General features: G+C 41.0%; 3 protein-coding genes and 4 non-coding genes across 7 annotated transcripts in view; 6 read left to right on the forward strand and 1 right to left on the reverse strand.

Moving 5' to 3' along the window:
• The window catches only part of LOC137995357 (RNA-binding protein 25-like), an 18,965-nt gene extending 18,780 nt beyond the window's left edge, over positions 1 to 185 (forward strand). The window contains exon 5 of the mRNA XM_068840921.1: positions 1 to 185. This exon is cut by the window's left edge and continues 1,368 nt beyond it. The gene's annotated coding sequence lies outside the window, so the exon portion shown is untranslated.
• A 20-nt stretch (positions 186 to 205) lies between these two features.
• On the reverse strand, positions 206 to 4,769 carry LOC137997008 (acetyl-CoA acetyltransferase, mitochondrial-like). Its single transcript, XM_068842686.1, has 3 exons — positions 4,470 to 4,769; positions 3,436 to 3,503; positions 206 to 2,183 (listed from the first exon to the last, which is right to left on the reverse strand). Exons 1-3 carry the CDS (start codon positions 4,518 to 4,520, stop codon positions 2,063 to 2,065), a joined length of 240 nt encoding a protein of 79 aa, XP_068698787.1. The 5' UTR covers positions 4,521 to 4,769; the 3' UTR covers positions 206 to 2,062.
• A 3,359-nt stretch (positions 4,770 to 8,128) lies between these two features.
• LOC137994571 (uncharacterized) lies at positions 8,129 to 23,154 on the forward strand. Its single transcript, XM_068840161.1, has 4 exons — positions 8,129 to 8,814; positions 9,892 to 10,414; positions 12,902 to 13,131; positions 22,565 to 23,154. The coding sequence occupies exons 1-4, from the start codon at positions 8,194 to 8,196 to the stop codon at positions 22,730 to 22,732; spliced, it is 1,542 nt and encodes a 513-aa protein (XP_068696262.1). The 5' UTR covers positions 8,129 to 8,193; the 3' UTR covers positions 22,733 to 23,154.
• LOC137998193 (U5 spliceosomal RNA) lies at positions 15,465 to 15,585 on the forward strand. Its single transcript, XR_011122759.1, has one exon. It is a non-coding gene; the product is annotated as a U5 spliceosomal RNA (small nuclear RNA).
• Positions 15,960 to 16,080, forward strand: LOC137998165 (U5 spliceosomal RNA). The gene has a single exon (XR_011122730.1). It is a non-coding gene; the product is annotated as a U5 spliceosomal RNA (small nuclear RNA).
• On the forward strand, positions 16,456 to 16,576 carry LOC137998155 (U5 spliceosomal RNA). Its single transcript, XR_011122721.1, has one exon. It is a non-coding gene; the product is annotated as a U5 spliceosomal RNA (small nuclear RNA).
• LOC137998157 (U5 spliceosomal RNA) lies at positions 17,296 to 17,417 on the forward strand. Its single transcript, XR_011122723.1, has one exon. It is a non-coding gene; the product is annotated as a U5 spliceosomal RNA (small nuclear RNA).
• Positions 23,155 to 23,443: the final 289 nt, after the last annotated feature.

Raw genomic sequence — 23,443 nt, forward strand, 5'->3', positions numbered from 1 at the left:
CCGTGCGAAGATTTTGCACTGTCAGGGTCAATTCAACATCGATTGCGACAACATTGTTCTCGCTTTTGAAGGTTTTAAGGTTTCATAACCAGTCCCACGATTAACTATGAACAAGCTTGTGTATTTTTAGGCCACTTTGGAAAATACCATAATACTCTTTGTTTGTCCCCCCAAATTTTGCATAAGCATTGATTTTGCCTTCTCTTGGGGCCATTGCAAGTCCCAAGAGAAACTGGAAACAATGCTTATGCAAAATTTGGGGGGACAAACAAAGAGTATTATGGTATTTTTCGAAGTGGCCTAATAGCGAAAGTGTGAATTCCTTGCTTTTCGGATCATGAGAACGCTGTAAGGAAAAAGAACTGGTGGAAGTGATCACGTGAAGCATGCGAAGTAAACCCTTGAAACCTCGTCTGAAAAGCAGTAGTTAACGGAAAAGTGCCACTTCGTTGTGCTTTTTGCAGAGACGACAGTAACTAATTGTTCGTAGTATAATAACTTTGGTGATCAGTGAAAATTCGTTGCACTTGGTGGTTATTACACAATACTCACCAAAGCGGTTTTTTTCAAAATGGCCGCAAGCCGTTTTGTCGAGGTGACAGATGAAGAAATTGTTTTAAAAAAAATGAATAATTTTCAAATAATCACCCAAAAAATTATACTACAGCAATTATTGGCGAATAATTGTTAAATCTGCTGCTTTGAAAGTTTTACCTAAATGATTGTAAATATCAAGAAAGATTTTATCACGGAAAGTGTTGAAATGTCACATTTTGTTGCTGGTCTTGTATTACTGTGAAAACAGTCAAAATTAATCGCCGTCTTTGATCAGCCCACGAAGCTACGTTCACGAAGAAGAATATTTTAAGGACGGTGCCTACTATTGTTATTGCGCATACGTTCTGCGCATCTCGAGATGCTACGATTTCCTTTGGGTAGTGCTTATTAATACAGGGATATTTGTGCGCGGTTCAAAACTATGCGGAGAAAGTAGAACTTAGCAAGTGTTCTTGGTATCCAAAAAGAAAATTGGGGGTAACCAGGCATTTTTCAGAGATAATTAAGCTCTAATTTGGAAAGGAACGCCATACATTGCTTTGTATTTACAAATATTGTTAATTAATGATCTTCGAAAAATGCGTGGTTATGCCTAATTTTCTTTTGGGATTTCAATAACACTTGTTTAGGCCTGCTTTTTCCGCATATTCAGTAAACCGCGCAAAAAATACCCTTGAATTGGTAGGCACCGTCCTTAACTAGCTCCTTTTGTTCGTCCATCAGCAATTGTACATTGCAGCATTGTTATCATCTCTTGAGATTGGTTGCAAACCACTTGTACGTAGATGTAAAAAACTTAAGTGAAAGATCTTGGGTTTGAGTAAAACCCGATTGAACTTCTCACTAGGTATTTAAAAAGCAAACTGTATTTTTATTTCAACATTCCTTCAAAGCATTGGTGTTTATCGGGCTTTGCACGCTTCCAGATTCCCGCCACTTCCTATTGCGTCCAGGCCCCAGTTGTTCGAAGGGTGGATAGCGCTATCCACTGAATAAATCACTACCCATTGGATAACTCAATTGGTTTCGCTAGTGTTTATCCGCTGGATAGTGATTTATCCGGTGGATAGCGTTATCCACCTTTTGAACAACTGAGGCCAGAAATGCAAGTTTTTAGAAGTACGTCCAATTTTAATATCCAACACGAAACGTCTCTTTCTCCTGAAGTCCAGGCATTTGCTAGCTATTTCCGACGATTTCAAGGTTAAATGTTAGGATAAGCGTTATTTTCAGGCGAAGGTAAATGCAGCCCTTTATCATCACTTGAGGCGCACAGTTTAGGGTATACTTTGTGACGTCAATAGTCCCTTCTCGAATTTTAGAATTACAGTTGAATACAACACCAATGGCATCTCCACGTTATTCTCACCATAGTTCAGCGCCCAGCTAAATTTACTAACCAGCAGGTGACCCATACAGCATATCGTAATCATGTGAAGTTACCGCTTAACTTTCACTAATTACACTGCTCAACCATGCAGTAAATTAACACGTGATTTTGACGTCATAGTCTCTTGATGACCATAGCTGACGCTCCTCCGCCGCTATTGCAGATGCCGGCCAGTCCCAGTTTTCCCTCGGGAAGGTTGTGCGTTAAGTGAGCAATAAGCCGTGCGCCAGACATGCTTCAAAACAAAACGAGAAGAGTTTGATTAGTGCGAGGGATTACTACATGCGCGATATATAAGGCCAACTGCTCAGAGTGCTGTATTCTACAGTTACGGTTGGCTAATTTAAAAGGCGGTTTTTGTTGCTCGAGTTAAAGGTTTATAGAGATACAGGCAGCGTTTACACCGAACCGCGTCAAAATCAATGCGGTTTTGGGGGTGTTTACACGGAACCGTTTTGGGAGTGTTTAGGTCATGCCAATCTATTGTAGTTCACAGGCACTCATTACAGACGAATGCAATGCAAATTTCGCGCTAAAATAGTGACCGTATTCAAACCGCTGTGGTTTCGCGGTTTACACGACAGATGAAACCTTATCGTTTTCAAAACGATGCGGTTACAAATGAAACCGCGTCGTGTAAACGCTGCCATAGTATCTTACGGTTCCTTGTTTTTTTCCAGTTCAATTCACAGATGAACTGAAGAAAAAAGAACGCGCTTCGTATCTTACAATAGACCTTATTCACGACGGCCGCCATGTTGGATTTGCTATTATCATGCAAATTAGCCACACACTTCTGAGGGGGCAAACAACGCAAGTTCGAGAGGTTATAACGATCATCTTAGCCACACAGATGATTTGTTTCACGTTCATCGAATGTTTATCATCTAAGTAGTAAAATAGAATGATTGCACAAGTTACTTCGATGTGTTTTTCAGCGAAAAATGAGCAGATAACAAAGTAAAAGTCAAAATGTCAAAGGTAATCAAAAGATATAAAATTATTATAAAAGGCACTTAATTCTGAATTCTAAAGTGTACTTTGAGCAATGTTATTTCAATATTTCGACGAACCGATTTTCCGCAATCTGCCTTTTTCCCAATGTTTGCCCCCCAGCATAACACATGGCTAGTTTGCATGACAATTTGAAAACCAACATGGCAGCTATCGTGAATAAGGCCTATTGAGAGCTTAAGCACGCGGCGATTCGGCAACCGGAAGTGAGATGTTTTCCTATTTAACCTGTATTGACACTACCTTATTTATATTGTCAATAATTATTTTAAGTACTTCCGGATTACGCTCTTGGCTTAAAAAACGTCGCGTGCTTAAGCTCCTAATGCAGCCCAGCGAGGAATGAAAAACAGTTATGTGGGTTTGGGCGATCCAAGCCTCATGTAGATTTTATCGCGCGTCTTATCCAGGTCAGTTGGGTGCTGTGTAGCTTGTAGTTTCATGTTATTCACGTTTAATAAAAGCTTACTGACCCGATAGGATGGCCGATGGACACAGCGCCCCCGTGGATATTTACTCTCTCAGGATCCAATTCCATTAGCTGTGAAGAGTTAAAAAAAAAAATTCTTGTTAAAAGGTGACACTTTGCTTTCATGGACCGAGTTCCTTCCAGATGGCTATTAAAGTTCTCGATATTTATCTTCTTTTTGATGTCTGAAATGATTGATGTTTTCTTATCCTCGAAGATACTTTGTGTCGGTTTAACCAAGGCAGTTGGCAAAATTAACGCGCACCAGCGAGATGTCCGAAAAGTTTAATAGTAAATACGAAACAGTCAACACTCAGAAAGGGGCCGAGCACCAAGCAGATGAAGAAATGTACTGACGGCACCAACAGGGCTCTGTAGTACTGGCGATAAGAAAGGCACCAAAACTGTCCTTGGTTCGTATTACAACGATAGACAATGTTGGCTTGCTCCTTGAACAAGTACATTTAACGAAGACAACGGAGGACTAGCGAATAAAATAACATGCTATTTCTGACAGTTGTAGCCTGCGAAATTGGCAGAAATGGATATTTGCCGGCACGGACCAGAGGACTGGGTCCGGTTGTCTGGTGGGGATTATGGGTAATTTGTCGTAGAAATAGTGATCCGTTAGGGATTTGAATCAGTCTATTGTAGGTTCAGCTTTCTTCGCCTACTTTTTTGTTAAATTTTCCCCTTAGCCTTCATAGGGTAGTTGCATAGGGTTTGGAGAATACGTTCCCTCATTCCCGAAGGGTTTTGGGTTTTCGTATCCGGCAGGTGCCCAGTGTACTTTTCCTTTAACAAGATTTTAGGAGGTCAGAACCATTAAGTATGCTAACGTATTGTTATGCTGGAGCGGAGTTTGTATGCATATGGTAAGCAAAATAAACCGGCTTGTGGCGCTTGCTGTCCTACATGCCCATGTATCTACACAGTTGTGTTGTGATTGAGTTAGTCGTGTTGTGTCTGATTGGATAGTGGAGTCAAAATAGTCACTCTCAGTTAAGCCGTATTTGCAACTTAACCAACTTAACATACCTTTATATTTGCCAAAACTACAGCACTGAAAGCCTCGTTTATTTCCCACATGTCAATATCCTCCTTTTTCAGACCAGTCTGTTGCAACACCTGAGGTAACCAACGTACATGTAATTAACGCCAATTTGGGCGAGATGTAATTAACTGTAAGCTCAAACCGACCAGCCTGAGCTCTTAGAGTGCTACTATGATGAAAAAATCACTTCCCTTTTTTCGTCAGATTTTGAAAGTGTTTGCTTAACACCTGCCTGGCAAAGTCTTGATGTTACCAAAGCATTCCCTCGTATTCCATTAAGTTATATTTGTATCATTACTTTCTATAACTTTAACCAATCCGACGACCTTTGTAGTCTACAGAGCTGTTTATTTGTATGACCTGTTTGTTTTACGAAAACAGAAGTCACATGCTGCTAGAGTTTTTTCATTCTCTTGCGGATTAACCTGGAAGTTTTAGATTCTTAATTTAGCGAAAGCACAGCCAAAGCTCGTGTTATTTTAGGGAATTCCACGCAGACGCTAGAATTAAATGGCGTAGGACTGTTGCGTTTTTTATACGGAAATTTTAAGAATCATTTTTTGAATTATTTTACTTCAGGATTCAAATTGTTCTTGAATATCTTGCCAAGATATCGTGATTTTGTTTGCCGACATTTAATAATTCCGTTCATATCTCTATTGTTTATAATGTGGCTTTGCGGTTTTGAAGTACGGTCAAACTTTGAATCCTTGTACTTGAACAGTTATGCTGAATTGCTTCGTTAACGATATTACTATTTCCTCTGGCAAAATTCGTGTTAAAGCGATCGTTTTATTAAGTTGGAAATCGTTTAAGAATGGATTAGCTTAAATTTAAGTACTGCATAAGGTTCCTACGTTTGTCAGCGTACTTCACGGAATTCATTTAGTGAACATGATGTCAACTAAAAATGATTTCTGCATTGTGCGGATTTTTTACCGTTATATTGGACACTAGGAGGAAAGTTATAAATAAACAAATTGGGGAGCATTTATGGACAATACTCTTAAAAGCATCTGGTCCTTTGATTTCCTGAACCCGTTTTGCATATTGATTTTTTATAGTCTTTCTCCGGAATTGTCTGAACAAAATCATGTGGGATTCTCTCTTGATCTTCTAAACCTTTTCAGTCAACGTGAAATCGCTCGTTCCCAGTTGCCTTGATAGTTCGATTGGCAGAGCTGTGCGCCGGTATTGGAGAGGTCATGGCCGGTTCAAATCCCGTTCAGGGCTTTCTTACCGCCAAGTTACTGTTACTATCTAAGTCACATTTAAACCTGCAATGAAAATATGAACATGCTTCTTTCGGCAGTTAAAATATACGTTTTTCTACTCAAAACATAGTCGGGAAGCAGTCCAAGGAGGTCGTTGAAACGTGTACATTTATAACAAAAATGAATACAATAAATAAATGAACTAATCATTAAAACTAATTTAAAAATTGTAACTCCACGTGTCAGACACATTATGGTTTATATTTTAGAAGGTTAGCTATACAGTCAATTGAGAATATATATCGCAACCTCACAGGTGTAGGGAAGAGGACACTCGCCTCTCACCAATGTGGACAAGATTCCGCATCTTAGTTGTTGCCCTATGAAGCTTGGGCTGGTTCTTGTTACTTTTTCACAAAACCAAAATGTAGCTTATCATTGCCTGAGGTGGGCCGTATGGGAGAATACACTAAGGTATAATACTGCGCCGTGTTCTTCCTTAAATAAAATGTTCTTTCTTTCTTTCTTTCTTTTTTTCTTTCGTTCTTTCAGTCTTTCTTGGAAGTGTACCAAAAATGTAAAGCGCACGTGCGGGGCCTGTTGTATTGTGTGGCATCCTCTCGTGATCAGCGTTCGTGTTTTTTTCTTCACCGAAACAGATGAAGACCTTTGCATGAGAGCTCAGTTCCTGAGGATTACTGTTGCGCAGTAGGAATAAACCGATTATTTGGTCTTATAAAGAGTACACATTGCGATGGTTAAGCGTTTATATCTATGGTTTTGTTCTTTAATTCTAACGCGCAGAAAAACAGCATTCTATGAACGGATTGTGCGATAAAAATAAAATGCAATGACAAGTGCGCAATAGGGAAGCTATCTGTTAACAAACATTGCTTTTGTTGGTCAAATGTGGCAACCACAGGAACAAAAGACCCTTTGTTTTGACAGCCAATGAGACTCTGGTTGGCACATTTATGACAATAGGTGACGTCAACGATATTTTCCCTATATGTGAATGCGCCTTATTTGATAGCGCGCCAAGTAGTTTTTTTTTTTAAGTTTTGTCCAAGGTCGGAATTGTGAAATGAAAATCGTTGCGTTCAATGAAAACTAAAATTTGTTGAGTGCCTTTTGTTCCATGCTGAAGTGATGATGTGAAGTCACTTGACACTTATTACGAAGAGCACTTGTTGTCACTTTAACGTGGGTAGACTGGAAACTGTTTCTCAAGAATATTGGGGATTTAATATTTAACCTCATTGCATCGTATTGCTTGATAACTTTTGGATTCTAGGGAGAATTTCCGACAATCCACTGTATTTGTTTTTATATGTGCGTTAACCTGGATTGGCAATGACCAGTGTCGCTAATTGCTTCGTTGACTGATCTCCATACTCAAGTCTTTCTACTGTATTATTTTTAGAATTACCCCCTGGGGTCAAATTGATAATAACAAGGAATTCATTAAGTGTGGTCAAAGTATTGTTTCAAGCTTCTCACCCTTTTTTAAAATCGCTGAATCACCAACACCTTTCCGCGGGCGTTTGTTACTGAACTTTCGCCGTTGGACTGCAAGCCTATATGTGAGGGTGGCGCTTACTAGTACAAACCATAGCCGCATTCACTAAAGGTTTAGTCAAAAATTAATGTCTCCAAATTTATGCAATGTCACTCAGTATTGATACCGAATAAATTTTGGTGAGGTGAGAGTCATAAGCAAAGTTAACTGAGAAGCTGAAAGCCCTTTCGCTGCCACATTTTTTTCTCTCCCCCTCCCTCTTTTGCTAACGAGTATTTTCCAACTTAAGGCGGCTCACGTGGTCTCAGATCTTCCTATCTCCAGGGACCCGTTTCTCGAAAGTCCCGAAAACTTTTCGGGCCCGGAAAGCGATTTGTGAATCTGCCAAACACTTGTTCAGGAAAGCCGATCTTTTAAGATATTTTCAAGGTAACAAAAAACAAACTAAATGTGAAGTTTGACGACTTAAATCCCCTCCATTCTTGAGAAACAGAGGGAGTTGTGACACCCGAAAATGGCCCGTAAAGTTTCGGGACTTTCGAGAAACGGGCCCCGGGTCAGAATCCATCGCTTCAAGTGAAATCTGAAGTTTGTTTAGTTGGTTATGCAACGGACTATCACGCGGGAGGTCGCGGGTTCGAGCCTCGTCCTAATCAATCTTATGGGGCTCAGAATAACTGAGGAGAAAGTGCTGCCTTTGTCATTTCATCTGCTAATGGTTAGCTTTAAAGCCTTCTGGATATATATGGACCATAAACAGAAGGCCTCGCCTGACAACCTTTCTCCGTGGACTCGATAACCCTTACACTGTTCGCATAGGTTTCAACAGTAACAATCTTGCGATTGGTCTTATTTCTCCACAGTGCTCAAAGCCGAGATGACCTGGCAATCAGCTCTACACCCAAGAAAACCAAAAAGGATAAAGGTTTATTTAACTTATTTAGAAGTACTAGCGATCAGGACTTGACCGCCGAAATGAAAAACGGAACTTTATTGGGCAAGAAGCATAAGGACAAATTGCCCCCTTCCAAGGAGTTGATGGGGAATGGTTTTCACCACAGCGTACCTGTGGAGGGGGTAATGGAAAAAGGAGAAACGGAAGAAACGAAAGAGAAAAGAAAGGAGAGAGGTGAAAAGGGAGAGGACAAGGCTGGAAAGAAAGAGAAGATAAGTAAGAAAGATCGAGAGGAGGATAAAGAGAGAAAAGAAAAGAGGGAAAAACGGAAAGAGAAAGAAGAGGAAAAGGACAGGAAACTCAAGCGACGGGATGAAATGGAGGGAAGTGAAGCTGATTGTAGTATTTGTCAGGAAAGATTAAGAAAATCTAGGGAAAAATCTCACAAAGAATCGAGACATAGAGACAAAGAACATAGGTCAAAACACGAACATAAACGGTCAAGAGATTATGAGGAGGAAGATGTAAAGGACAGAGGACATAAATATTTGGATAAAAACGACGATGAGAAAGAATATAGGAAAAAGAAACACCACCATGAAAGAGAGAGGGAAAGAGAAAAATCAAGAAAAGAAAAACGTCATCATCATGAACGTCATCATCACAAACGGAGAACTGAAGACCATTGCCCTGGAAATGAGGTAAGAGAAATATAATTTCTTCGTTAGCAATTGTTACTCAGTCAGAACCCTCCAAAACACCTGTCTCCTACTTAGAATGAACCTACAGCCAATTGAAACCATTTGAGACACTTTATTTTCCTCTAAGAAAAAAACAGTTCTATTGATCTCTCTTCCTCTTGAACAATGTTGGGTCTCTGTGGCCAATCACTTGTGAAAACTGTTGTGCAAGATATGGTCTTTAATATCGTTTAAGGGGAAGTGGGGGTGGGGGGTGGAGGGAACCCAAGGCTGTAGTAGTGGGTGGGAATTTGACATCTCTTGGAAGTAACTGACCAATGGCGTGTCCCCAGACGTCTTATCCAGGGATTGAAGTTTCATGAATTTCAAGCAGACATCTATGCACGATAATCCAGTCGATGTACCTTGGATCAAACGGGTGATCTCAGCGATTGGTATGATTTGGGAGCTGAGCAGGGCTGGCGCAGTGGTGAAAGCACTCGCCTCCCACCAATGTGGCCCGGGATCGATTCCCGGACTCGATGCCATATGTGGGTTGAGTTTGTGGGTTCTCTACTCCGCTCCCGAAGGTTTTCGCTGTGTACTCCCATTTTCCCCTCTCTTCAAAAACCAACATTTGATTTGATTAGTTGAAATTTCAGTTGATTTGTAGTGTCCCCAATTAGTAGAGTAGTCGTTCTTGGCAAAATAAGCTCGAGACTTAAATGAAGTCATTATTATTATTTATTATTATTATTATTATTATTATTATTTATTATTATTATTATTATTATTATTATTATTATTATTATTTGAGATGAAGAATATGAAAACTTGAGCCACGTAGAGTACTTTTGAATTGTTTCGTACCATAGTACGACTGCGAATATCCCGGTGTTCACTGGTAGAGCATCCGAACCAGACAGATGAGACACACAATCGCATAATATATGTTCATGTTGCAGATGATTTAGCAAGGTCTTGAATTGCCATCTTTTTCTTTTATTTAATTCTCGTGATGTTGCAGCCCTAAAGAAAGTATTTAATGTTAATTATATGACTCTAAGCGCGAAAATGTTCGCTGTATTTTCTTGTTAGGTGGACTGTGGACCCTTTCCATGTAACGAGGCTAATTGCATGACGTGTAAAGAGTCATTAAATCGTTTTGAAGCTTGGCAAGAACGTTGCACAATTGAGATAGAATCCACGCGGCGTAGGCTAGAACACAGGCTGCACCGATTGGAAAAGAAACTGGAAGAGCAGCAATCAGAGGAGAAACAGATCAAAGACAGAGAATATGACCGTGTGCTGGGACGCGTCACTGATGAATGTCGAGAAGTTAGCAAAAGTGTAAGAGACTCTAGCGGTGATGTTAAGGAAGAAATCCGCGGATTAATCAGGGGAGGATTAAGCAAGTTGGAGCTTAAACTTGGACAGATTTCCACAGGATATAACATACCCTTTATGGAATTCCAGGACAGGTGTAATCCCGAGTTGGGCAGAAACTGTTCTGCTGACCGAGGTATTCGCCGTGCAATGAGGAGCAGAAGTTCTCCACATCTGGGAAGGGCGCCGTGTGAGGACTGCGCAAGCGCATTGGAACACAATGGGTTGATGCCCCGTATGTAAATACCATTTTCATTCTCACATACAACTAGAACCGAATAGAAATAAATGTACATTTAAAGTGCGGGTTATAAACGAAAGGCAGATTGAAGTCATCCTCGCACTTTAACTGGCTTTCGTCTATAAGTCTTAGCTGCCTTTCGTCTATAGCCCGCACTTCAAATAAACATTTAGTTCATTTCTCGAGTCCTCAGTTCAGTCCTCAAGCCCAACAAATTGACTTGCTTCCAACTGAGTGGCTTCATATCTCAGTTGGTAGAGCATTGACCGGTATCGTAGAGGTCATAGGTTCGAATCCCGTTGAAGCCAAGGGGTTTCAATAAAGTTCGAAGCAGTTTGGCATGCAAAGTATTCCCGCGGACATTATTAAGTTGCAGAGGTGTGTTTTCCTGCATTCTGTAGCCCAAAGCAATATTCTTTACCCACAGAAAAACCACACCTTTTTTAGACAATTTAATGATTTGATACCAATATCCACAAGAAAATTAATTACAAAACGTGACACAAAAAAGCACTTTTCTCAGCTGGAGGCAATTCGGCTCGCGAATAAAAATAATCGTCGATCGACCGCGATCTTTTCTGGGACACGCAACATTGGGACATTTCAGGTGGTCTTTTATGGATCGTAATTCTTTTCGCAATGCCTTATGGGGCGATTCGTTCTGAGTTGAATGTGGTTTGGGAAATTGAACGCAGCGTATGAAATTGAGACATTTTGACAACAGAAGGCAGATCGAGAAAAGGACAAGACTGTATTTTTTAAATCAATTTTTGTAGTTTAAAAAAGCCAGTCTTTTGAGATGTTGAAAGCAGCCGGGCAAAGTCACGTCCACAGCCGGTCAGTTCAGTTTGCCCGGTGCCCGGCGCTTAATGAAACCCCTGGAACTTACAACCCACCTGCATTTTTCAGTTGTCTATAAGAGACAATTAGAAACCGGAGATAAGCGCCGGCCTGATGGACCTTCTAGGCTCGTTGCAGACTTTTTTATGAGAGACAATTGCTTCAATTGTCCAGTTAAGTGCGAAGATAACTTCTGCCTTACAACTTCTACCATTAGTAACCGGATCAACTGAGTTCTAATTAACGATTAGATTATGAGCTTGAGATTTCTATGAGGTGATAGTTGATTCGGCCTTCGGCCTCATAGAAATCGAGAGCGAATAATCTAATTGTTTTAGTGGAATTCTTACTAAAATTTACTTCAAATAACGGTTTCCAGTTATTTCTTGACGTATTATTAAACCTTGCGCCTGAAAAAGATCGCTCGGATTGAATTGCCATTTAAAATCTAAGTTGTGCGCGCGAGCGCATCAGCTTTTTCAATAATTTCAACTTTTTTGAAAGTCAAGAAACCGTAAATGTCCTTCGTTTACACTTCTCAGAAATTTAATTACCCATTTGCATCCAAATTTTCCTCCAAAACTTTGGAAAAACGAAAAAAACGTCGTTATTTCCAAGACGATTTCCAACCACTGCACACTAATGGCTGATAGTGTTCAATGGCTCAGCCAATCAGATTACAGCATTTGCATTAGTATACTAGTAGAATTCTACTAAATGTAAATTGACCAAGCTAACGTTTTAAATTTTAGCCTTTCACGTCAGAGGGAATATGGTCAGCTCTCTGGTGTCCCCATGTTGGTCGGCCTTCTTTGTGTATAAACTTAGTTGATTCAACCATATTTCCCTGCTTAAAACCCCCACCGATGCAAGTTGGCAACACCACAGCTTCTTAAGAAACCAACCCCATTTGCTGCTGTAAACAGCTTGATGAAAAGAAAAGATCCCTTGGAAAGATAGCCGCCGTAGATTAAAGTTAGAACTGACAGCAAAAGAACTGAAAGAGCCAACCAGCGATCGTAAGAAATGCAATGCAGGTTTCTATTACCGAGCACCGGTGGCTCAATTGGTTGAGCACCGGGCTGCTATGCGAGAGGTCTTGAGTTCGACTGCGGCCGGACCAACACTCAGGGTCTTAAAATAACTGAGCAGAAAGTGCTGTCTTTGTAATAACATCCGCAAATGGTTAGACTTTCAAGGGTCCACCCAGCTTATTTAACACACAATCCTTCCCTATGCTGGGAACTTGACAAGTTTATGTTGCTCTAAGGTCGGGAAGGTAGCAACCGCACAGTGACGAACTGATTTTGAAGCCCCCTCGTTGATTTCAATTGCCATTCATATTACCATCGCATATGACGTTTTGGATGTTCAGAGACTGAGTGTAAACTGAGATTCTAAGGAATGAGATGATAGAAGTTCCCAAGAGTTGGGGAAATTGAACACAACTCTGTGCCCCAAGGTAAAAAAAATTGCCTTCAATTTACTGGAAAAATGTCAAACTCTGCCAGTCGGTTTGCGAGATCTCACTCCGAGGAGACCACCCTACTACAAGGACCTTGAATCGTGCATAACGTACTAACACTTTTTTGTTTTTTCCAGTCTACTTACTTAATATTTTTTCATCCACCTTTTTAACAGCTGTTCCCACCACCCCTCTGAACGTAAGCACATCTCTCACAAGTGGAACAAGTTCTGCTGTCAGTTCCCGCGCAAATATCAGTGACACGGGTTCCATGGAAACAGTCATAGCAGCGAGGCCCGTACTCGAGGAAGAAGTCTTAAGAGTGGTGCCGGAAACAATCTTAGAAGCAAAGCCTGTTGTGGAGGAATCCGTTCACAACTTGTGCGACACCTACGCTGCTTCACAGGTACTGTTAAAAAGGAAATGTAGGAAAGCGAAATGGCATTCATTAAAGCCCAGTTTTTTTATGGCAAAGCACGGTGCGGGAGCTGCTAAGAAAAATGCAAAATCCAACATAGGTGTAAGTTTTGATAGGTCGAGTCGCCCAGGGATGGATCGGAACAGGAATCGGATGCAGGATGCAAAATATCGTTCGTCACCATGTCTTGATACTCATTTTCAAAGCGAGGCTTCTCCATTGAGCAATGCATTCTGGTCGAAAGCACAATGCATTATGGTCAAAAACCAGGAAAGCCAAATCATCGAGATTGTTTTGGCTTTACTAATAAAAAGACTCGACAACCATGCGCCAGTTGTTGGAAACTGGGGATGTGGAAGGCACCATCCACGTTAGTAAATCATTGACCAGGGAAAACCGCTGTAAGCAGCGTTTCTCCGTGGGATAGTAATTGATGCAGTGGATGGTGGACACTTCCCAACGTCTTACGTACATCGTATATTCTGCTCCCGTCTGACCTTGTAGCTCAGTCGGTAGAGCAGCTGTGATCTAACCCGAAGGTCGTGGGTTCAATTCCCACCCTGGTCAGAGTTTTTCTCTGTCCTTGAGTGGGCCCATTTCCATTAGTAGGGCTAACGCTCACATGGCTCATATGGGTAGAAAAAAGCACTTCACAACACCCTCTTACAGTTAATTCTGTTGAAATATAAGCGCTACACGGCCAACGTTTGCGTAAACGTAACCACTTGTACTTTCCAATACTGTACTTCGTTTGTGTATAAACCAAATTAGAATAATGTCTTTCTGTATTTGATAATTTTTTTGTCTTTAGTTGTGTAAGGCTTTTTTCTAATATTCTTTTCACCTTTTTGATTCCTGTACTAGAGGGAATGGATTTATTTTATTGTCGATTTCGCGAATGTCATTGACTTGATTTATCACATACCACAATGATTTGATGCTAGTGTAACTTTCTATTAAAGTTAAGCCCGTTCGATGGGATTAGTTTTTGGATGGGAAACAACTGCGAAGTCTCTGTAACGAAGGCTTCTAATATTTTTTTTACTTCTTTTTCTTCTCTTTCTTCACTTGATTTCATTGTCGTGTTTGGTTGTTAAAGTCTACTTTCTAGTCTTCTTTTCACGTTTTTCATTCCTGTATTGGGAGGAATGGCGATGGAATCCCTGAACAGTGCATTTAGCAGACATGTTGACTCTCAAAGCCCGCGAGTGCTCCCGCGAGTGCTCTGGGCCACAATGCCGCGTGTATTTTTGCTGAATTAATTTTCTTTCACGATTTATTTTGCTGCTAAGGTTGACCATTGCTTTCGCAAAGTCAAAATTTCTGACTTTTAGACGCCGTTATAATATTAAAGCTGCGTTATCACTTATCAGCGTCCGCATCTCGTGCTGTATATTCTTTTAATGTTGCTTGTATTTTGCTCTCATTCAGTGTCCTGAGAAAGAAATTCTTGCCGATTTCGGTGCTCATTTGTTGAAATGAGGGAAGCATATTATGTGAAGTGAACTGTGAACTTAGCTCATAACCCTCGCGGGTTGAATTTAGCTTCGATTGGACTCAGAAAAATGAGTAGTTGAACTCGATTCACCCCGGAGAACGTCTCGGCTTCTCAGCCCGTGCATGTTGTTATGATTTCGTGTTCGTGTTCGTTTGATCCACGAAATCGGAATGTCGCGAAATATTAAATACAGAAAACGATTTTTCCAGAAGTAGACTTGTCATTTAATGCTATTTGCTAGACTATATATATACAATATTTCTTCCCTTTGCACATTTGTACCTAATCGAATTCATCGCAGTTAATTTCGATTTTTTCTAGGAGGTGAGTGAACTGTGAAATCACTACCGCAAATTCTGTCTACATCTGTTTCATCACAATGTCTCATCCACGGTGTCCATGAATGAACTAAAAAAGCAAAAGTCTTGCTTCATGTGGTCAAAACTGAACTCTGAAATTAAAGTTGGCCGCCATTTTCGAAATCATACGGGATTCTTATCAAGCGGTTAATCTACTATGCCTGGGGTATGCACATTTGTGACTACGAAGATACGAAGAAAAAAAAATTTAAAAAAGAGAATGGGCCCGAATTGTCACGGTGGCTGCCTGCGGCATCTCACAGAATAAAGTTGTTTTAAGCCTACAAAAAAAGGATTTTCGCTTTGTATGAGAGTGGTTCGACGCCGTCGGCCGCGGTGCTGACCGAGAGAATCGAAGCCCATTAACAGCTTTAAATACGTGATTGCCCACTTTATTGGATACCGTGTCCTATGGGCATAAACGCGTCAATTTCAAAAAACGCTCCGAGCGACCTCAGCCAAAGTATCTCTGGTTTCCCTTCAACACGCATAAATGTTTCGCCTTTTACTAAAGGTTTCCGTGGAGGAGAACAACTGAATGAGTCTGTAGACTAATTTTTCATCGCCCTGCCTTGTGGCGGGGCTCGTCATAAAGCAATTCAACAACTTTGATGCTATCGTGCAACCGAACGCTGTAATCAGATCTCTTGCGTCCGGACGCCTTTATTCTGTCGGTTAGTAACCAGCATGGGCTACTTTTCATGAGGAAGTAAGCAAATAACAGGCTGTTCATTCTTCATTGCAACGTCTGAAATTTACATTTAAAAATCTCGGTAAAAACTACAAAAAGAGACTTTCGCCGTGAACTCGCGTGGCTCGAAGCCGTCGGCTCCAACAATCGAAGAAGTACATTGACACTTCTGAACACGCATGCGTGGTTGAGCGCTCGTAGATACTGCATCCCACCTGTGTTACCGCGCCAAGCTGAATGGAATCGTCAATGCGATTTGCCTTTCCTTTAGCTCTGGTTTTCCTTCACCACGTACAAATCTTTCGCTTTTTACTAAAGATTTCCGTGGAGGAGAACAATTGAATGAGTCTGTTGACCAATTTCTTGTCGCCCTGCCTTCTGGCGGGGCTCCTCATGAATTAAAGGAATAACTTTGACGCGAACGTGGAATGAAACGCTGTATTCAGATATCTCGTGTCCTGAAACCGTGATTCCGTCGGTTAGTAACGAGCCTGAGATAGTTTATATGAAGGAAGTGCGCAAATTACAGGCTTTTGATACTTCATTGCAGTCTGAGGAATTTAAGTTAAGAAAGCCCTATAAAATCAACAAAAAGAGACTTTCGCCGTGAACTCGCCCGGCTCGAAACCGTCGGCTACAACAATCGAAGAAGTACATTGACACTCCCGAACACGCATGCGTGATTGAGCGCTCGTCGATACGGCATCCCACCTGTGTTATCGCGTCATGCTGAAAGTAATTGTCAATGCATACCTTTACTTTGTTAGCTCTGGTTTTCCTTCAACAGGCATAAATCTTTCGCCTTTTACTAAAGATTTCCGTGGAGGAGAACAACTGAATGAGTCATTAGACTAATTTTTCGTCGCCCTGCCTAGTGGCGGGGCTCGTAATAAAGCAATTCAACAACTTTGATGCCAAATAAATAAATAAATATTGCTAGTGCTAATCACCCTTACTTGCAGTCGAGGACTGAATTGCGAAGGGCGCGGCTCACGACATCGGGCTGAAAGCATACAAAGGCGCCTCTGGCTGCCGCTATACAGTCCATGTTTGATGTCGGAGCACAGCACCACAGCTAGATGTTAATTAGCTGTGAGTCGATTTTGATGAGGGAGGAAAACCGAAGTCCCCGGAGAAAAACCCTCGAGTCAGATGAGATCGACTGAAACTCAGCCCACATGCTAGCCGAGGCCAGAATTGAACCCCGGCTCATAGTGGTGGGAGGCCCGATAGATAACCACTAAGCCACCCTGAGAGATCTGAGATCTGACTCATCTGTAGTCAGATCTCTCGAGTCTGGACGCCTTGATTCTGTCGATTAGTAACGAGTCAGTGTTTTTTTTTTACGAGGAAGTGCGCAAATAACTGGCTTTTTATTCATTGCAACCTCTGAAATTTAAATAAAAAAATCTCGTTAAAAACTACAAAAAGAGACTTTCGCCGTGAACTCGCGCGGCTCGAAGCCGTCGGCTCCAACAATCGAAGAAGCATATTGACACTTTTGTCTGATCACGCATGCGTGATTGAGCCCTCGTAGATACGGCATCCCACCAGTGTTACCGCGCCAAGCTGAATAGAATCGTCAATGCAATCGATTGCCTTGTTAGCTCTGGTTTTCCTTCAACACGCATAAATCTTTCGCCTTTTACGAAAGATTTCCGTGGAGGAGAACAACTGAATGAGTCTCTAGACTAAATTTTTCGTCGCCCTGCCTTGTGGCGGGGCTGGTCAAGAACGAAAGGAACGAACACGGGAACGCTGGAATTCGGAAATATGATCATGTTACGCCTGAACTGAAACGCCTTAAGTGGCTTCCAGTATCCAGTCAGATTTACTATCGAAATACCATTTTGGCTTTTAAATGGATGAATTGTCGTGCCCCTGAATACCTGAGCACTATTTTCACCAAACGTTCTGATGTAAATAGATATACAACCAGGAGTTGCCAATTTTTAAATATCCCTCTTTTTAAAACTGCCTCTGGACAGAGAACTTTTTATTACCGAACTGTTAGCATATGGAATTCCCTGGAATCTAATTTGAAACTTTGTAGCAACGAAATAATCTTTAAGAAGCGTTTAAGGAACAAACTGCTAAGGGATTTTTTAGGAAGTGATTGATATTGTGATAAGTAGTTATGTAATTGATAGTGATGATTGGTTATTTTAATCTTGTAAATGATTTAAATAATTATGTAAATTATTATTTTATAATTATTATTGTTCCTGAAAAGCCCCTTTAAGGAGGTTCAATAAAGTATGTATGTATGTATGTATGTATGCAGTGTCGTGTCCGGACGTCGTGATTCCGAATTTCGGTCAGAACGAACTCGATCTCGTTTTGATCGAACTGCGCAAATGACGTGCTTTTATTCTTATATAATTTTAATTAAAAAACGTTTGTTAAGGGCTGCAGAAAAGAACTGTTGTTATGAATGCACGTGGTTCAAAGCTGTCGGCTTCAGTGCCAACCGGAAGAATCGAAGAAGTCATTTGAGAATCCTTTACCACGTGAAATCTGGTTTTCCTTTAACGTGTAACACTCTTTCGCGATTGACAAAAGATTTCTTTAGGGAACAGTCCTATTCAGCCTTGTGGCGGTTCTCAACCAAGATAGTCTCAAAAACAACTTGGACGGCGTCAGTTCGCTTAAAAGATCGACACACGATCTCCGAAGTAAACTACGAGCAATCCCTCTAGTCGAGCGTGAGAAGAAGACAGGCACGAGAATAAAATGGCTGCTCGAAATGTGGATACGAGTAGGAGCGAACGACCCATTTTTCCACGTGCCTGTTCGAATAAATAACTCGGTTTTTAATCCGGTTTTTTTCTCGTTCATTTTTGTTAGAAATAGCCGAAGGAAATTGTACAGCTTCGGATATTCATTTTTTACATGTGTGTGTTTCAGATTACAAGATAATAACTAGGCACATAATAATAATACGATCACTGATGGTCGTGGGTTCAAATCCCATGCGGGCCTCGGCTTTTTCCGAGTTTCCATTTGATGCGTAATATTTTTCATGAACTTCGTAAGAACGTATTTAACATAGGTCTCGATGCTTTTCACAATATGCAAAATCTAAAAAGCAATTTTACATCCTCCTAAGAGATACAACCGAGGTGGCATCCCTGGACAAAGCTTTGAGGCAAAGCGTGATTTAAATGCGAAGCTTTTCAATATCATTTGTATACCTGTAGTTATTTTACCGATCACTTCAGTTCGTTAGGTCGTAGTGATTTTCCTCACATCCAGTGGAATTTCGATTAACACTTCCTGACCACATCATCAGTTCTGATTAAAATGCGTGAGAGTTACTTGGTCGTACTCGAACTTCCCACTACGATCAAGTAATCTATGTGTAAGTCTTTGATAGGTCGAGTCGCCCAGGGATGGATCTGAACAGGAATTAGGAGGCTTAAGAAGTAAAAGGCAATTTGGTCCAGTGGGTAGGGCACTTGCCTTGAGATTCGGAGATCCCGGGTTCAAGACCCGCTCTGACCACTGGTTGAATTTGTTCCTGGTAGTCTCTGGTTCAACTTCCTAGCTGCTCTTGTAAATCGCCAACTGGTTTGCCTCCGGCCAGTTGGGATTCTTAACAGTTCTAGTTGTTGTGTTTTGTTGTTTCGTTGATTGTGTTTCATTGGCTCTGAAAAGCCCCTATGGGGAGCGGTCAATTAAGTATGTATTGTATTGTATTGTATTGTATTGTCGACAATTGATCGTCGCCGTGTTTTGTGACTCCTTTTCAAAGCGAGGCTTCTACATGGAGCGATGCAATCTAGTCGAAAGCGCAATGCAATACGGTGAAAAACTAGTAAAGCCAAATCATTGCCTGATTTCAAGCCGAACGGGACTAGGTACGAGTCTATAAATTATGGGATTAGCAACTATTTACTACTTGCAAAAATGCCATAATACACCTCTTTAACCCCTCAAAAATCTGCATAGGCATTGTTTTCGACTGGTCTTGGGACATTTTTATGTCCCAGGTGAATTGATCTCCATAATCAAAAAGAGCACATCAAGATTTACAAAATCCCCAAGTTTGGTGTTGATCGGGTTAGTTCTGACTGAGATACAGCCATTTAAATACGTCAAAATTTACAAAGAAATGTTTGGTCATCCGGACGCAAGCGTAAAAATTTGACATTGTTACCTCGCTGTGATTACTAGGATGGTGAACATATCATTAAAGCATGGTTACTTCGCTGACGAATGGAAAAAGGCATTAGTGCATCCTTTGCTCAAAAAATCTAGTCTTCAATTGATAAACAAGAACTTTCGCCCTGTGAGTAACTTACAGTTCACGTGCAAACGTACAGAGAAGGCGGTTGCTGTACAATTACAGGAGCACATGGGAGTCAATGGTTTTTTTTCCAGAATTGCAAAGTGCTTACCGCCATTATCATAGCACGGAGGTCGCACTACTTAAGGTGAAGAAAGATCTTCTAATGGCGATGGATAAAGGTCAAGTTACGTTGTTGGTGCTTCTGGAATTAAGCGCTGCATTCGACACCGTCGACCATGAGATACTTTTAGAACGATTGAGGTCAACAGTTTGATTTCGCGAGAAAGTACTTTCATGGTTTGAGAGTTATTTTGAAGGAAGGTCGCAGCAGGTGTCGTTTAACGGGACTCTCTCTAAGCCATTTGATTTGATGTGTGGAGTCCCCCAAGGGTCATGCCTGGGCCCGCTTTTATTTACCATCTACGTGAGTAAGCTGTTTCAGATTTAAAACACCATCTGCCCTCCGTTCACACATTATGCGGACTACACACAGTTGTATTTTTCATTTAAGCCATCTGACACTTTCAGTGAAGTTGAAGCAGTATCTGCCATGCAGAAGTGCATCTGTGATGTCCGAGCATGGATGAGACAGGATCAGCTTATGCTCAATGATGAGCAGCTCTCAACAGTTTCAATCCAAAGCATCAAGGTTGGGCAGGCTGAAATCTCTCCAGTAGTCTCTGCGCGCAATCTAGGCACATGGTTCGATGCGCATCTAGATATGGGAACTCATATTACAGAGACATGTAGCAGCGCTTTCTATTACTTGTACAACATACGTCATATTAGGAAATATCTATCCAGAGAATCAACTGAAAAACTAGTTAATGCTTTTATTAGTAGTAGGTGTGGACTATTGTGATAGCCTTTTATATGGAATTCCGGGGTATCAAACTAGGAAACTGCAACGTGTTATGAGTGGAAGTGCAAGACTTATTTATCGCGCGCCCAAGTTCTGTCACATAACACCTCTGCTTGCAGAATTGCATTGGTTACCAGTTCGCTTCAGAATACATTATAAGATACTTTTGAAACTTATAAAATTTTGCACGGTCATGCGCCTAAGTACCTTTCAGACCTACTTAGCATTCAACAGCCTTCGTGCTATATAGCTGAAGGGGCTGTTTACATGGAGGTAGGAAGATCCTAGAAGGCGAAACAACTTTTCGTTTGGTTTACATGCAGAAATTTCTGTCCAGGTGGAAGTGGAGAATGAAAGCAAGATGGCGGGCGAGAACAACAAACATGTAATTTGGGTCCTTCTACTCTCCTTAGTAGTTTTAATAACTTTCTTATCATCTTCCTCCTGGCAACCTCTCAACTCATTCGGATGTATTTGACTCGCAGAGTTTTCGACATTGCTGTCGATCGATTGCTCGTTACTTTTTCCACTGTGTCTCTCGTTTGGGCGGTGTATCTTTGAAACAAAACTGGTCCTGAATATTGTCGGCGGTCATAACAATCATTAGAATCGTCCTGTGGAAACGCCAGACGAAATTGTCGACCTTTGGCAGCTGAATACCGTGAACACCTAGTACCAGGAACTTCCGAGCGAAGGCAGTTTACATGTTGCTAGGATCTTCCTAGCTCACAGCTAGGAAGATCCTAGCACTAGGGCCTTTATTACAACCTCTTGCATGTAAACTGAATACAGAAAACATATGGCGCTAGGATGACCCGCCTTCTAGGATCTTCCTAGTGCTAGGATCTTCCTACGTCCATGTAAACAGCCCCTAAGACGTAATGACAATGGTCCCTTGCTTGACAGACCATTTGCGAAAACAAAGAAAACAATGGGTGACAGAGCATTTCAGATAGCTGCTCCCCTTTTATGGAACAAGTTACCTATTGTAGGTCTGCACGGGAAGCAAGGAACTTAGAATCTTTTAAGACTATTATTAACACATTTTTAAACAAATCATTTCAGTTATCTTAGTGGTTATTATTCTATGTTAGATTTTTAGATGTAAATGGGTTGTAAGCTTTATTGAAAGATTTGTAAGATTTATGTTAGAGGTGTAAGTTTAGTTATTGAGTTATATACTATTGTAATGCGCTTTTTAACATTGTATAGAAAAGGCGCAATATAAGTTATAATAATAATAATAATAATAATAATGATAATGATAATGATAATAATAATAATAATAATAATAATAATTATTATTATTATTATTATTGTTGTTATGTATCTCGCTTAAATATTGGGTCTATTAACACCAAACTTGGGGATTTTGTAAAACTTGGTGTGCATTCTCTGACCATGTGGATCAATAGTTGCTAACCCCATAATTTACAGACTCGTACCTTGTCCCCCTCGGCTAGAAATCAGGCAATGGCGACCTTTTATGGCGTTCCTAATGAAAGGGCTCAACACAATGCCCTGATTGTTGGAAAGGGGATGTAGAGGGCACCATCCACATCGTTTATCCCGTGGGACAGTGATTGATGAAGTGGATAGCGGGAGCCGTCTTTATGCCACTAAGGCTTGTACTATATGGATACTCGGCACTCTCAAATTGTGATTCTTGCTGGTAACTACTTTCACTTAATTTATTCTCAGTTTAATGCTGTTGTTTCAGGTTCAACACCAACGCCAGATCCAAGAGGTGGAGAAGTGGTGGCGACACAAGGCTGAAGAGGAACAGCGTGTGTTATACGCGAGGATATGTGAGTTGGAGCAGATGCTTGTGTCTACCCGAATTGGAGATGGCAGCAATGATGACAGTATTACTGCCTATATTGTATGACGGCTACGTTTGGCGGGAAATGCACGCGTTCTTGTTTCATGCAAGGGTCTCTAAGCCGGCGGAGAAGAAGTTCGCAGCAAGAGGGGTGCCGGCGCTGTTTGCGTCGCGTAAGTCTTGGCGGCGAATGACACGAGATCGCCACTGTTCACTACATTTGGGCAGGAAAAGATTGACAAGTTTGCACTTTGTCGTGGACTTGCTTTCGTCAAGTTCCAAGATATATGGACGCAAGAGTTTGCAGAATGTCGTACAGTGTGTGGAGTATTTGGAGTGATAGCGCTATGTTTGCGTTGTTTGTGAAATAGTTTCTTCATTCTAAGGAGAAGTTAGTTATGTTCTACTTAGAACAGTGCTAGGTGCAACGTTCTTCGTGTGAAACGTTTTTCGTGTATTACCCGGATCTGAGGGCTGGCGACGTAAACTAAAACAGAAGAGAGTTTAAATCTAGCACTTCACATTACACTCTATTCAGTTAACTCAGTTTAAGCAAAGACGACGGTTACGGCTACGCCACAAAGCAAGAATATGATAGGTTAAAAAGGATAAATACTCGTGCTGCAGGAGCAGCACGAATTTCCGTGCTGTTATTTGCCGTACTCCAGAAAACAAAAACGTGTAATCACCAATTTTCAGGTTTTGACATCAACGTGAGCATATAGCGATATTTCTTGTTTACAAACATTGGCGTCACATTTCTTTTGATATTCAAAT

The sequence above is a fragment of the Montipora foliosa genome, chromosome 3 (genome assembly GCF_036669935.1).
Source record: "Montipora foliosa isolate CH-2021 chromosome 3, ASM3666993v2, whole genome shotgun sequence".
NCBI lineage: Eukaryota > Metazoa > Cnidaria > Anthozoa > Scleractinia > Acroporidae > Montipora > Montipora foliosa.